Source organism: Falco peregrinus, chromosome 7 (assembly GCF_023634155.1).
Source record: "Falco peregrinus isolate bFalPer1 chromosome 7, bFalPer1.pri, whole genome shotgun sequence".
Lineage (NCBI taxonomy): Eukaryota > Metazoa > Chordata > Aves > Falconiformes > Falconidae > Falco > Falco peregrinus.
In genome coordinates this window covers 81,145,035-81,160,628 of record NC_073727.1, presented here as the reverse complement: position 1 = coordinate 81,160,628, position 15,594 = coordinate 81,145,035, and the positions used below count along the sequence as shown (strand labels likewise).

Genomic DNA, 15,594 nt, shown 5'->3' with positions numbered 1-15,594 from the left:
GTGAAGTACGCAACGTTGCACAGCACCTCACTGTAAAATTTGATGAATGTGAAATTTGTTGGTTGCACTTGTCAGGATATCAAAGTTTGCCGTAGCATAAAACTGGGAAGTGATACTCCATCACCCAGCCCACAGCCCCACACTGCTACTGTGGCTATTCCCCAAGAGCTGACAGAGCCCATGCCCCGTTTAACCACTGCAGAACAGATTCCCACACAAATTTAATATTCCCTTTCTTGCCAGTCCTCTCAGACCTGGCAGCATCAGGTTTGCAACTTCCCGATACTGCCCCTTGGTTATCCTGCTGCCAGGGAAATTTCTTGCCACCTCAGCCCATTGACCTGTCTTGTTCCCTTGGGACCCCAGGTTGCACCTCACTGGATTTTCTACAGGGCTGTGGGAGTAGAAGTAATTATGGCTGAAGATGGTAATTGAAAACGAAAGATAATAAAGAAAAGGGTGATAAGAGGGACAAATGGCTTAACTAGGGGGAACGACAGCAAAAGGTGGGGCCCACAAGATAGTGGAAAGGATAAATCAGAAATGAGGTATAGCTTTAGCACAGGTGTCACAAGGTACGATTCATCTTTGAACACTCTATAAGTATTTAGGCACTAAATCCATTCTTAAATTTCAGATGCTGAAGCGTCCAGATTCCCTATGGTGTCTCTGAAAGGTCTGTCGAGTCCCCGCGAAGAGCAGCATTTGCACAAGTCATTTGCTCCCCCCAGTGGCTTTTGTTGATGCTTTCACTCCTTCAGAGAACTGAAAGGCATCTATTTTAGAGAAACTGTACCACCGGCAAGCTAAAAAGCCTTAGATTGAATTACATCTTATAAACTTTTTAATTAAATAGTTTTATTTTTTCCTAAAATCAAATAAATACATAGACACTTGGTGAAAGTGAGTGTTTGGCTACACTTTACATAGCAAGTCCTCACAAAACAGTTTTTAACGCAAATGCGCCAGTAAAACGAGAAACACGGTCTTTCAATGTTGCGCCGGCTTGAGCAATGCCTGATAAAGCAGGTATTCTGGGATACAAATACATGCTCCCACACTGCTTTCCAGGAGGTGGCTATTCAGTGAATTGAAGCCAGAGTAGTTCGTACGGGAAACAAAGTTAACTCTGACAGCACCATCCATACCGGCATTCCCTGCACCCCGCTTCACTCCCACCCCTCCAGACAACAGGGCAGGAACGTAGTGCAGAACCCCCCCGAAGTGATGGCCAGCATGAACGGCGTCATTCCCGTAAGCTCTTACAGCTTTGCCGAGACTCCCTTGATGACAGCACCTGTACGGCGGCGCTGTTGCTGTCCCTATCTACGAGGGCAGGCAGCTTCGGTTCATTTCTCCATCCCTGACCCCGCGGACGCTGCCGTTTTCAAGGCGCCCCCCGGCGCAGCGGCCAGCCGCGGGGTGGCAGCGCTCCCGCCCAGGTAGGGAGCGCAGGTGACGAGGCCGCAGCACCGGGGCTCTTCTGCTGAGGCGGCCGCCACCCGCTCCGGTCCCGGGGTACACGGAGGCCGCAAGGCCGCGGCGGGGACCCCTCCGTGACCACACAGGGCCGCGCCGCCCCCTCGGAGGCCGGAAGAGGCGGAGGCAGCTGCGGAGCGGCGCGGCGGGCCTAGGCCCCCCCAGCGGCACCGCCTCCGGCTCGTGCACCCTCTGGCCCCGCCCCCGCCCGGGCCCGCGGAGGCAGGCGAGGCGCGCATGCGCAGCGGGCCCCGCCCAGCGCCCGCCGCCCCCGGCTCTGCGCATGCGCAGCGCCCTCGCGGCCGCCCTCTGGCCCCGGGAGACGCGGCGGGCGGCTGGGAGCGCATCGGCAGCCGCGCGCCCGGCGCCTCCCTCCTGCCGCGGCTGAGCGCGCAGGCGCGGCGGCCTCCGGTCACGTGCGGGGGGTGGCGGCCTGTGGGTGACGCGGGGCTGCGGGGGTCGCCGGCGGGGCCGGTGGGGCCGGTGGCAGCGCGCGGCGCCGGGTCGGCGCCATGGCCGTGAACTACAGCGCGAAGGAGGAGGCGGACGGGCACCCCTCGGGCGGCGTCGGCGTGCCGGGCGGCGGGGCGGTGGGCGGCGGCGGGGCCGTGAAGACCCGCAAGCCCGATAACACGGCGTTCAAGCAGCAGCGGCTGCCGGCCTGGCAGCCCATCCTGACGGCGGGCACGGTGCTGCCGGCCTTCTTCATCATCGGCCTCATCTTCATCCCCATCGGCATCGGCATCTTCGTCACCTCCAACAACATCCGCGAGTACGAGGTGCGCGGGGGCCCCCACACACACACAGGCGCCCGCCGGTTCCTCCCGCCGGCGGGGCGGGGGGCAGCGGCGGCCGGTGGGTGCTCGGGAAACCCCGCTCGGGGGCGCCGGGCCCGGCCGGGGGCGGCGGTAGGGGCCGCACACCCGCCGCGGCCTGCGCCGCCTTACGAGACCCGGCGCCGCTCGGCGGGAGGTGGGGTGGGTTACGCGGTGCCGGAGGAGCTGCCGCCTCGCCCTGGCGCTTCCCATCCGGTGTAACGTTGGTGCGTTTCAACCGCCCACCCATGAGTTACGCTGAGTAGACCCTGAGCTTGCAGAGTATCCTCCTCGGAGCTTGTAGGCCTCCTGTCAGCCTTGCCAGCCCCTCCCGAGAGAACTTCCAGGGCAGGGAACGCCAGTATTTGGTTAACGCTGCCCAGTGCAAGTGGTGGTCGCAGTAGCGCAGAAGGTCTGCGCATCGCCCTTGAGATAGCTTGTGGCGGTGGATTGTATTTCTTTAAATGTCCAGAGTAATTGTAGTTTCAGGATGAAAGTCTGCGGTGTATACATTGCTGTAATTCTTACGTGCACTAGTGATTTAACATTTTAAACGCCTTACGGGATACCAGGGTGTCCCGAGTAAACATAGAAACAAGAGATCGAAGAGTATGGCTTTTTCTGAAAATCCTAGCCTTAATTATTTACTTCTTATGGGTAATCACACCACTGCTGTGAAAACTCACAGAACATTAACTGAAAACTAAACTGTATATCACACTTAGGACCACTTGATAACAGAATCACTGTGTTGTAAGGAAACAACCCAAAAAGATTAGGGGCAGCCTCAAAAAGCGTATTGATGGCTATGGTCAGTGAGGTAATGCGACTAAGACTGCTTGTAGGAAAAAACGTGTAATCATTTGTTGGATTGATGTTTGGAGAATATGAATTTTTGTGGATCAAATAATTCTAGTTATCAGAGTAAGCTGTCACCTGCAGATAAGTCATATTCAAGACAGTGGCTTGGCTAGTGGTAGCAGTGAGGCAATGAAGCCCAGTTAACGAAAGAAATCCTGAGGTAGACAGTGAATGGTATTATATTATCACATTTCTTTTAAAATGCAAACAATGTCGTAATAAATCAAACTTAAGGTTTGCTTTCCTTTTATGTTAAGTGCTAAAATTCCAGTCAAGGAGAAAAGCAGAAGTGAAAAAAAACAAAGCTGAAGTGTATTTTGCAGTGACCAAATGTGGTATACAGGCATAGTTTTTGAAAAGCTGCTTGTGTTAAGGTTTGAGGGTATGTAGAACATCTGAAAATTGCTTCAGAAAATATTGCCGAGTTGTCATGGGCACGTAGACTTTTAAATTCTTGTGTTGTAGTCATATTTAAGGTAAACACAATTGTGTGTTCAACAGGAAACTCAATGGGGAGAAGTAAAAAAACTGTCCTCGCTAACTCTGATTTTTTGGCAATGGCCATTTCTATAGTAAAGAAATACAAAGTCTTAGATCATAATGATTGTAAGGTAGATATAACTAGATAAATATATTTTTTTTTTCCATTATGACTGGATTTGTGTTGATGTATAGGGACAGGTAATGCATCAGAGTTTCATGAGTCCAAGAATTTGTAAGCGACTTCTTGCTTGTGCCTGTATCGCTACTGTATGCATATACAGAATTTTTAGATACCTTTGTTGCTTAGCAGCTCAGTCATATACTCCTGGTAAGTTCCAGTAGGAGCCAAAACCTAGCTGTTCCCACCTATTGTGCAGTATAGAAGTCCACGGGTGAGCTGGAAGCATGACTGGGGCTCCCCTATACCATCAGATTGCATATAGAAAGCAGTAGTAGCCATTTATGTTTGTAAACCAGTTGACAGGTGCTGGCCTTCCACCAGTTCTAATGTCAAGATTGAAAAGGGTTTCATTTATTTGTTTGTTTTACTGTGTGGGTTCACTCTTGTATCATCCACCTTACGTGAAGCTCTCCCAGATCAGTTCATTAGGCTTTCGCGAGGACAGGAGGGACAGAGTTCTTTGACTTCTGAGGGTATGATCGGACAGTTGGGGTATGCAGGTAAGAATGGGGAAACTTGGGTTGTGTTCTCTGATTCTCATGCATGTTTTGTCAAGTGTTATAATGCAGAAATTCTGCAAGTAAGATTATAATTCTAAAGGTGACAGAGTGGGGTTTTTTTTGAAAAAAAAAAAAAAAAGGTTTAAATCAAAAAAGGTTTTATAGTTGCAGCCATGAAACGGGTGAAGGGTTTTACAGACCAGCATTTGGGCTCTGAACGCCAGTGAGGGATGCAGTTTAAGACTCTGCTATCACTTACATGCTTAGCTGAAATACGTACCTGCTTAATATGCTGGCTTTTGTTAGTAATTGCCAAATGTTATTCACAAATAGCTGTAAATTTGGCTCCGGGAGACAAGACATCTAAAAGCTAGGTGCAGTGACTAAGCTCTTTTAAAAATGCAATTGGAGGAGGAAGTGGAGGTAGTTATTTACACCTACCTCCTAGTCAATAGCATACTTCTCTGTGTGAATGCATATATATATACAGATGTATATAGCTGCCTGTAAACTTAGTATATTGAAATTGAATGGGATGTATAATTTATGCCCCTGAAGTACGTGTTCATGTACAGTTCAAATCGCTGTTCCCTGGAACTGGATATTGCAGCCATTAGTGTGTCTGTGGACTGTGCTGTTCTCTTGCAGGCGCGAGGACTGAGCAGCAAAATGTAGCGATTCCATTGATTTCCTTTATAAGCTCACTTGAATTCAAATGTGGAACATTTCCAACAGCTTTAGTATACTAGAGTTACAGATTTTTTGCATTGTTTTTTCTCTCATATTGTCTTGCTATTTCAAAGGGTATAAGCAGCCATTTATCTTGGGTCTATCATTAAAACAGTTCATTTGGGTGGAAGGTGACTAGCAGTTGTATGAACGCGTCTTTTTGTACTGTTACTAAGGATGAAAGAGTTCTGTATTTCCTGGGGTTTAAATTTTTTTTTTTTTTTAAAAAAAGAGTGGATCAGCAGCATTGACGGAGTATATTAATATGTGATAAAAATTCAGGAATATCCAAAATATTAATTGTGTAGAAAAGAGATCTTTGTGCTGTGACTGCTGCTGTGAAATGCATAATGATAGTTAAAAAGCAAGATAAACTTCAAGGCATGACTAGGAATGAAGAACTGGAAGAAAATAATTGCTGTTGCATACATCTTCGGTGTTGTGTGTAGTTCAGCTAGCCCTATTTCAAAAATAATACAAAACTTAATAAAAACTGCAGAGGGGGATAGCAAATAGGACCAGTTACAGGATACTTTTTATACTAGAAGTGGCTGAGCAGAGTAGGATAAATGTGTGACAGCATATGAAGTCTAAAAAATCATAAATGGTTTGGAGAATATGTATGTGCGATAGTAATGTTATTTCTGTACTGCAGACATGTGAATCAGCTGAGAAAGATGTCAACAGCCTGAAAAGCTATTGGTGCTGGGTAATTTGGATATACCCATTGCCCTTAGATCAGGGGTTGTTGGGGAAGGGCTCACTCTGTGGGTTTGTCGTGCTCAGGTGCTGGCTGATCCCTGGGGACAGAACGCTGGGTCAGATGGGTTCCTGCGTTGGACCCCAAAGTCAGTCCTTCAGATATGTCCTTCAGAGATGAAGAGAGATACCTCTATCCCTTTAAGCTTTCTGTTGAATGTAACCTGTAAATGTGGATGCAGAAAAAACTACTTGTGTTGGTGGTTGCTCTACAGGAAAGCTCTTGAATAGTGGTGAAGCTGATAGCAGTGGTCAAAAGCATGATTCTGCTTCAATGTACATCAATTTCATGCTCCACAGAATTTAGTCAATTATATTTTTAAAAGTGAAGTCTTTAACTCTTTTGCAGCCTTGGAGTATTTGAGTTCTTGATTGAAAATTTTCCACACTGGAGAACTAGCTCAAGATACAGAGGTTTAAGTTTTTTCTAAAGGAAATGCTTGCTAAAGCTTTCTTTAGCAGGAAAGGCCCCCCCTGCCCCCACCCCCGAGTTACCCTTGAACAAATGAGGTGCATTGTTTGTTGAGAGCAGTGGTGGTCTGTCTGCTGTAGCTAAACAGAGCTGTTCAGGACTGCTGCAGCACTGCTATTTCTAGATCTGCATAAACTCAATATCTTGTTCAGCAAAGGAAGCAAATATGATGTGATTCCCTTTCTCTTTGCCAGCTAATAGCTTCTGAAGCTGACTTGTTTTAGCTAGGCTTGTTAGGGTGTAGGTCTCATCTGTCAGAAAATTGGCAGCAGAGCAGATACTAATAAAAGTGCTGAAGGAAGCGTTGCAGCTTACTCTTAATAGAGATCAAAGAAATTACAGGAAGAGAGACCTTGAAGAAGACCCGGAGGAAAACAGGCTTCAGTTGTTCCCTGAACCTTGAAACCGTGTGCTTGTTTTAGCTAACCTCAATACAGGTATTAGGACAGATCATAAATCACTCTAATGCTGATAATGTGTTTCACTATAAGCGTAAATCGGAGCAAACCATTTGCAGCAGCCTTTCACAAAACTAGGTAGGTGTTGTAGTTTAAATGATACTGCTGTTAAACAGTTGGTTGCTATAACACGGTATGTATTGCAGCAGTCTGAGTCTAAATTCTCAATAGGAAGTTCATAGTGAGTGTAGAAATACAAGTTTACAGGCAGATGGAAGCTTTCTCCTGCTGCGCTTGGAGCTAGCCTGCTGAGCCCAAGTTAATTATTTCCTGCCATTCACGTGCTAGAGCTCTATACATGAGAGAGCCACTGTGGTCAAGTGAGTTAGTTGGCTTGGGCCATAGGGTGAGCTCATGGCTGCTAAATATTATAAATACTGTCCAGGTAGCCTGTATGTACAGATTTCAAATACGGGCCTTTTTGAGTGGCATTGTTAAAGACAGATAATATTGTGTAAGCCAGATTAACACTGATCTTTCATGTCCATCTACTGGTATTTTACCAGTTCTGGCAAAACAGTATTAGCATCTTCATTTTCCTATTTTAGGACAGCTCTTGGGCATTAAGTGATTTTTTTTTTTTTAAGCTTCTGACTAATTAGATAGCTAAAAATGGTCAGCAAAGCAAGTTTTCTAATGCAAACCTTTTTTATTAAATATCTAGACTTTTTGAAAATTTAACCTCCTTGGAAAGTGTGTAAAAGTTCAGATCTGCTTGTCATATAGTATGTGTTTGGAAGTGTCACATTTGTATTATCTGCTGCTTGTGTTTTGGTGGGTGTTTTTTGTTTTGTTTTCCCCTGGCAGTAATGGAAAAATTGAATTTATTTGAGGCTGAAATGGAGCATATACACAGAATTACAAAATCCTTTAGGTTGGAAGGGACCTCTTGAGATCAAGTAGGCCTGAATGGGCTTTTGGTGTTGGAGTGTAATAAGATTGCAAAATAAATGCCATGTCAGCTTTCTGGCTTACCATTTTGCTTTACTCTCCCATTGTAAATTAATGATTTTTTTTTCTGTTATAGATTGACTATACAGGAACAGAACCTTCTAGTCCCTGCAACAAATGTTTAAATGTGTCCTGGGATAGCACAACACCGTGTACTTGCACCATCAATTTCACACTGGAACATTCATTTGAGGTATGCTACCCTGCACGCAAAGTGAAATTAGAAGAGTTTATATGGTTTATTTTACAATCAATAGGAAAGCTGTATCACTAGGTCTTAATTGTATTTTTCTATTTTAAAGGATTATTTCTGGTTTTCCTATGAACTTGTATCTGATTTTTGTGTGCCTTTTCAGTAGCAGGGATGACATGGTTTTTCATGCCTCTGTTTATCTGGAAATGTACAACATTAAATGGAATGCTTGTGTTTTACACATTTAGATTTACCATATGTATCATAGCTGGCTGGAAGATCAGCTATTCCTACATGATGTCCAAAACCTCAGTTCAACTAAGGTTTTTTTAGTTTTAAAAACTAAGTTTTAAGTATAACAAAACTTAGATATGTGCTTTCTGACAGATTAGAGGCAAATAATGAGGCTTATATGCCTAAGGAACAAGGTAGGTGTGGGGATTAGTGCTGGTAAATTATCATTTTGATACTTCATGGCATGTTTATACTGTTTGACTTCAGGATGCCAGCTTGTGTTAGGATAGTACTCTTACGTACTCAGTGTGAAGAAGGGATTGAGGCTCCTACTTTATGAATGTTGCTGTAAAGTAAACATGAAGTTTAAGAGGTTAAAATTTAAGCTTTGTGTGAATGAAAACCTCTCTTGTCCCATCTTGCTTCTTGTAGAGCAATGTATTCATGTATTACGGACTTTCCAACTTCTATCAAAACCATCGTCGTTATGTGAAATCTCGAGATGACAGCCAACTAAATGGAGATAACAGTTCCCTACTTGTAGGTATTAATGGTTGGATATTAATAAGTAATTAATTTCCGACTATTGCATAAATCACCACATAGCAGAGTATTTAGTTTAATGATAATGAGGTACTAGAGTTTTTGCACAACAGAAGACAACCATAAGGAATTCGTATTTTGTTTATAGAAAATAACTCTAAAATTTCACGTCATTTCATTAAGCAGACAGCAATGCAGTACTTCAATCACTTCTCAAATTTAAATAGTTTTAAACTGTCTTGTTACGTTCAGTCAGTAGTATCTATCTGTATCCGTTCCGTCTGAAGCTTTTGTTTTTAGTATAATATTCGGCTACTTAGCAGTTGGTTTGGATATTGCAGTTCAGTGCATCCCTTTTTGTAGACTCTGGTTCATTATTGAACATCAGCAATATTGGAAAATACCAGTACTGTGTTTTCTGTTCAAGGCACTGTATAATGTTTAGGGCCAGACCTTTCCTTTACCCAGTTTTTATGAGGCATGGAAATACAGTTGGGTGTTCTGTTTCAGCAGGAATGATTTTTCCCTTTTTATCTGTAAACTTTAAAAAAAAAAGGGGAGAGTTTCAGGAGGCTACACCTGATCACTGACACAGGGTTTTGGGGGCCTTTTTCTGCTTGCATTTTTGGCATGCTATTGGGAGTCCTTGCAACCTTTTGCATTTTGTTACGCTTGGTTTCTTACAATCTTATTTTCTGTAACACTGATGCATACTTAAAACCCCCTTTAAGAAAAGAATACTTGGGTACTTCATGCTGGAAAACTGTTTCTATTAAAAGATAGAAGAAAAAAGTTGTAATAGCATCCAAGAAAAACCTTGGTTTTAGTATGAACATGATGGGATTCTGACTTTGTGTTTTATTTAGATTTTATTCCTGTTTGTAAAAGAACAATCAATCATGATAACTAGTATTGAATGCTGAAGTATTTGTAAATAACCTGACTTGTGAAAAGATTACTTTGTGGTACATATCAAGATGTGCACATTATTGAGGTACTGTAGTAAAAAACAAGTCAGTTAAATCAGCTAGCAGAGACTCATCTGCCTTTTTTCTTTCTAACTATCAGAATCCAAGTAAGGAATGTGAGCCTTACCGCACAAATGAGGACAAACCCATTGCTCCTTGTGGAGCTATAGCCAACAGTATGTTTAATGGTATGGTAACACTTTTACATTATCACTTGGATGTTTATGTGATCTAGTGTATGTTTTGTGTTGTGTTGCAAATTATTCTGAATAAAGACATCATGGGTTTTTTTGTTCTGCTTTAATATTTTCATTGTTCAGAATAAAATAAATGTCTTGTACTGCTGTTGCTTTTTTCAAAATTGTTATGAGAATTAATGTAATCTGATAGAATACAAAGGATGAAAATGCCTGTTTTGAGAAGCTGTTACTGCAATGGAGTAGAAACACAGGTATCATATATGGATAATATGCTGCTATCTAATAATATTCATTGATTCTTGCAGAACAGCTTGTGATTGTGGCAGGCAGATAATAAATGCCTTGTCCGTTTTTTTGTTGTGTTTCGTTTCATCTGGAAGTAATTATTTCACTGCCTATTGGGATCATCTGTCTAATGAAAGTCTCTTCAGCTGGTTTTCTAATTTGATTTTCTCTTCAGACACATTGGAATTATACCGCATTGAGAATGACACAAGGACTCCTATTACTTTGATTAAAAAAGGCATTGCATGGTGGACAGATAAAAATGTAAAGTTCAGGAATCCTACAGGAGATGGAAATAACTTAACTGCGCTTTTTCAAGGTAAAAAAAAAAAAAAAAAAAGGCGAAATTTTAAGAACAACAAAACGCTTCATTCACATTTTGATTCCAGCGAGTTTTACCTGACTACATTTCACTGAACATGCTAATGTAAAATATTGTGGTTCTCTGAAGAAATCCAAGCTACGGACTACTCTGCTGGCTAGAAGGGTCATCTTTAAATAGTGAAAGCCGCAAATTTTATGTGAAAGTGTTGGGGTTTTACCTTTTTACCTTTAATGTAATCTTTTTTTTTTCTTTGCCTTGAATACTAAGAAAAGTGTAATATGTGCACTGCTGTTGTGGCTTAACCCTCGCTGGCAACTAAGCACCACGCAGCTGCTCATGTAACCATGCCCCCACCCAGTGGGACGGAGGGAGAATTGGAAGGGTAAAAGTGAGAAAACTCATAGGTTGATATAAAGACAGCGTAATAATTAAAAAAAAAAACCCCAAACATTCTACAAAGAAACCCCAAACCACAAAAACAACAAAGAGAGAGGACAACAAACCCCAAGAAAAACAAGCGATGCAAAAGAAAACAATTACTTAACATTGGCCAAGTCCCTGAGCAATGGCAGCTCCCTACCTACCTCTGCGTGCCTAGTTAGTGCTGAACATGATGCCGTATGGTATGGAATAGCCCTTTGGTCAGCTGGGGTCAGCTGTTGTGGCTGCATCACCCCCAGCCTCTTGCGCGCTCCCAGCCTATGTGCTTGCAGGGCAGTCTGAGGAGCTGCTCAGTAATAAATAAAACATAAGTGTGTTATCAAGACTGTCCTCATCACGAACCCAAAACACAGCAGGGTACAAGCCACTATGAAGAAATTTAACTCTATCCCAGCCAAAACCAGTACAGCCACTGTAATGCTTGGATTTAACTTGAAAAGAAATCCTGTGGTAGCTTCAACAAACTCTTCATACGGAGTTTTCATTTGAATGTTTCTACTGCTAGATTGTGCAATGTTTTCTAAAACACTGATTCTTTTTTTTGTGGTTAAAGTGACTGATGTGTCATTTGTTATGTTAAATGCAGTTGGACAAATCAAAGTTTTCTTTGGCTTCTAATGTCTGAAAATAATCTTCCTCAGGGCTGTAAAGGGTGTGTGTGTTTATGCAAGGTATATAATAATTTCAGGTTTAACCTGATGTGGGTTTCTTGCTTAGTCACAGCCAAATTACATGTTAACAATGTGATGCTACCCTTGGAAAATCAAGATACCTTACCCGAATACAACATAGAATTGTATTTCAAATAAATTTAGCAAAAGCATTAGTATGGTGTTATCTAAAATATTGTATGTAATTTTATTTGCTTGTGATCTAGGAAGTGGTGGTCAAATGAGTGAGCAGAGGAGCTGTCTCCTAATGGAGAACTATCTAACGAAGTATTGTTTTGACATGAGACTGCATAGCATAGCTATATAAATGTGTCCAAACAAATGGACAGTGCTGTTATATAAATAAATAAAGCTGTTTATTTATATAAATTAAACTACTTAAGCTGCAAAATGAAGAATTCTTAAATAGCCCAGTGTCTTGCAGTAGTAGTGAGCCAGCCTGTCTGTTCATACTTTTTAGAAGCCAGCGATTTTTTTTTGTACTATTAGAATGAATTTTGATGGGCCAGTGTGTTACTTGGCCCTCTATTTGAAATACCGTTTGTTTAATCCTAGGCACAACAAAACCTGTAAACTGGCCCAAGCCGGTGTATATGCTGGACTCGGAGCCTGACAACAATGGCTTTATTAACGAAGACTTCATTGTGTGGATGCGCACTGCTGCTCTGCCAACGTTTCGCAAGCTGTATCGTCTCATTGAAAGGAAGGATAACTTACAGCCTACCTTACAGGCTGGAAAATATTCTTTGGATATTGCGTACAGTATCCTTTGAAAAACCTTTGGAAGTGGCTAAGAGCTTTAGCTGGCATGGGTATATGTATTTGTGCAAGTTCGAATTGAACTAACCTTTTTTCTTACCATCTCTAAAAAAAGATGGTATTGAGCTGTGGTTGAAAACTGGCAGTGGGAATTGGGTAGAGTATTACCATCTTTTACTTCTGTGCAAGTTTTTATAGAATTAGTAGCTTCATAGTGAGAGGGAAATCAGATTGCTTGAGTGCTGTAAAGGAATTGAGAAAAGCGTAGGAAAAAGGAAAGAACAGAGGTAGTTGGTAGTCTAGAAATTTTAGAACTTTAACTTCAAGGTGCAATGACAATATGTAATCAAGGGCAGACTGACTTTGGAGGTCAGAAAAATGCTAGAGCTGTGGATCAGGTGGAGGTCTGTCATTCTGTTACGGACAAATTAAAGACTAGGTAGATGTGTAGGAGACTGGAGGAGGAGGGTTGTCATAGTTACCGAATTCTTAAAATTTGAAAGCACTTAATGATCATTTTTAAATAGCTACTGCGGTATTTTCCTTTGCTGCAAAATGGTGGGGAGTGCGTATAAAACTGAACATAAAGAAAAATGTTGTGCTATAATACAGCCAAGAATTAAAATTTAGACTTTTCTCATTTTATTGAAGCTGCTTTCAACGTGCCCCCCCCCCCCCCCAAAAAAAAACCAAACCCTTTATTCTTTGCTTAAAAAGAGATTAACATCTCCTAATGTGGCATTTGTCTTGGAGTAGCTAACAGTGCCCAGATTAGTCTTAACCTAAAAGATGAGCTTAATGTTGCATATTTGCACTTCCACTATTCAAAGGCAGCAGTTTATATTTGGAACCTGAGTGTAATGACCCAAAATTTTTATGTGCCTGACTACATAAAGGTAGATTTGGAAATGTGCTTCTTGTTTTCCTAAATATTTTTCAGATTATCCCGTACACAGTTTTGATGGACGGAAAAGAATGATCCTAAGCACCATCTCGTGGATGGGAGGCAAAAATCCCTTTCTGGGAATCGCTTACATCACTGTTGGGTCCATATGCTTCTTCTTAGGAGTTGTATTGCTGATTATCCATCACAAATACGGAAATCGAAACACTAGTGCAGACATTCCCAATTAATCTTGCATTCTGCAAACAAATGTACTGCATGTGCATCAAGGCCAGTCCAGAATGGACCCAGTTTTTGAAAGATAAATCTCTGCTTCTGTCACTGCTGAGACTGGGTACATTATTTTTATCTAAAGCTCCCCTTTCCCATACTGTGGATTAACTCTTGAAAATGACGGGTATACAATTAGTTGTATTGGTTCTATCTCTTCTGCCTACGCCAGAAACAATTTTTCTGATATTTGCCGCTAACTGGGCAGGCCATATGATGCATATAGCTCCTGTTCCCTTGATGCATCTGCTGCTTGTTCATGTGCTGTGTAATGTTGGTATGATTCAGGACATCCAGGTTGCGTGGAGAAAGACTGTTAGAAGATAACTGTAAAATGTTCACTTTCCAGAATTCAGGTATCAGGGCTGTTGAAAGAAAAAGTCAAGTCTTAAATATTTTTTCAATTTACTGTCTTGTGTGCATGGGCTTTTACATTTCTTGCTGAGATTTTAATATATTTATGTAAGTTGTTAAATATTTTTCCTGTGTCCTACACACCTCTGTTTCATTAAATCCCTTAAGCGCTATGTAAATCTCAGCACTCTGGATTCTTCGTGTATTTACAATGTATGCGCCTGGCCAGTAAACTAGCATCCTATGAAGATACCAGAAAACTTACTTGTTGATTATCTGTGTGAGTCTCTTTTAAAGATTTTTCTAATTTGGGAAATGTTTGTTGCAGGTAGAATTTGCTTTTTTCTAATTTTCTTTGCTTTAAGTCATATCCAATACTAGTTTACCTATTGTGCTTGCTGATTTTGCTTTTTCTGAGCAGCTCCAAGCATTAATCAAGAAGAACCTACAATATTTTTTCTGTTCACAAATTTGGGTGAATTCCTTTTACTGGAGGAGCTTCCTAATTTTCTTGAGGTGTATATATTCTGAGCAGGTTTTGTTATAAGGAATTGTCATACACTTTTTCCTTATTTGGAGTGAAAACAACATTAATTTTTTGCAGTGTTAAGATAGTAAACTATAGAAATTCAGAAGTTGAGATGGCAGTAACCTCTTTTCACTGAAACGCAGGTTGAGCTTGCTGTGAAACCTACTTTCAATATTGCAGTTAGAAGCAGTATGTGGGTTAGTGTCTTAAATTACAGATGGATCCACTTTTAGGTTAATTAAAAGTTAACTGTAACCTGTAAAATACTACATTTTGGTGACTTCTTTTTTTAGATGATGCACAGAAACTGTAATGTATATGGCGGAGATCACTTTATATGCAACTAGCTTGATAAAGTATTGAGTATATTAAAAAAGACCTAATAAATTCTGCAAACCATTTAATAAGAGATTCTATTTTGTGCTTGAACATACATTTATTTTAATTTGGATGAAAAGATACATTCTCATTAAGTCTGAATGCAGTTTAAGTGAGTTGTATTTCTGGGATTGCGTTATTTGTTAAAAAAAGTTGTTTATTCATGGTCCAGTAGCTTAATCTATACCAGTTTTAAACAACACCATTAATTTATCACATGAACACATGACTGTTCTTACTGAATTACTTGTGGAATCTTTTTCAGTTAGCAGTTGAAGTGTGTGGGTCTGTATAAGCTATGGAATGAGGCAACATTTCCAATGTGCTAGCTTTCTGTAACTCCGTAGAATAATTTGTTTGCACAGTAGAGTGTGGCAACACGGGGTGTTTTAAGTAGTCAAAAGACTTTTAAGATTTTATTTACAGTGCTGTATCTAATGTTCCTGGAATTGTAGAATAAAGGTATGTACCTTTGTATGTTGCAAGGCAGAAAACTCACATAAAATGTTAAACTGGCTTTCATCTGTAGAGTAGCTGCTAGTCTACGATATAGTAAATGACTAAAAGGATGTCTTCCAATTACTGGTCATTAAAATATTTTGATTTTTAAACTTTGTGCTTGTCACTTGAAATACAAATATATTCTGATTTGTTCAGAATCCCTGTCTTTTTCCAAGTAGGAAATGCTGCTTTTTGGCCTGTGTTCAAAATTAAACCCAAAGTATTTCTGTATCTTTACCTTAAAATATTTTTCGATGCCTTACTGTTTTTTTTTTTTTTCTACTGACTATACCTGTTAGTGCTTCTTTGAAGTTCTTAATGAAGTGCACTGGGAGAGTTGCTGTCTGATTT

At 41.2% G+C, this 15,594-nt stretch overlaps 1 protein-coding gene across 1 annotated transcript; it reads left to right on the top strand.

Moving 5' to 3' along the window:
• The first annotated feature begins 1,895 nt into the window (after positions 1 to 1,895).
• On the top strand, positions 1,896 to 15,353 carry TMEM30A (transmembrane protein 30A). Its single transcript, XM_055810036.1, has 7 exons — positions 1,896 to 2,258; positions 7,765 to 7,881; positions 8,548 to 8,655; positions 9,727 to 9,814; positions 10,287 to 10,430; positions 12,104 to 12,310; positions 13,248 to 15,353. Exons 1-7 carry the CDS (start codon positions 1,992 to 1,994, stop codon positions 13,439 to 13,441), a joined length of 1,125 nt encoding a protein of 374 aa, XP_055666011.1. The 5' UTR covers positions 1,896 to 1,991; the 3' UTR covers positions 13,442 to 15,353.
• Positions 15,354 to 15,594: the final 241 nt, after the last annotated feature.

What these genes read in the sequence shown, in the direction of transcription:
- TMEM30A (XM_055810036.1), top strand. Translation starts at nt 1,992, where the DNA reads ATGGCCGTGAACTACAGCGCGAAGGAGGAGGCGGACGGGCACCCCTCG. An exon ending in CACTGGAACATTCATTTGAG is followed by an intron (nt 7,882 to 8,547) that starts GTATGCTACCCT and finishes TGCTTCTTGTAG; the next exon opens with AGCAATGTATTCATGTATTA. An exon ending in TTCTTTGGATATTGCGTACA is followed by an intron (nt 12,311 to 13,247) that starts GTATCCTTTGAA and finishes AATATTTTTCAG; the next exon opens with ATTATCCCGTACACAGTTTT.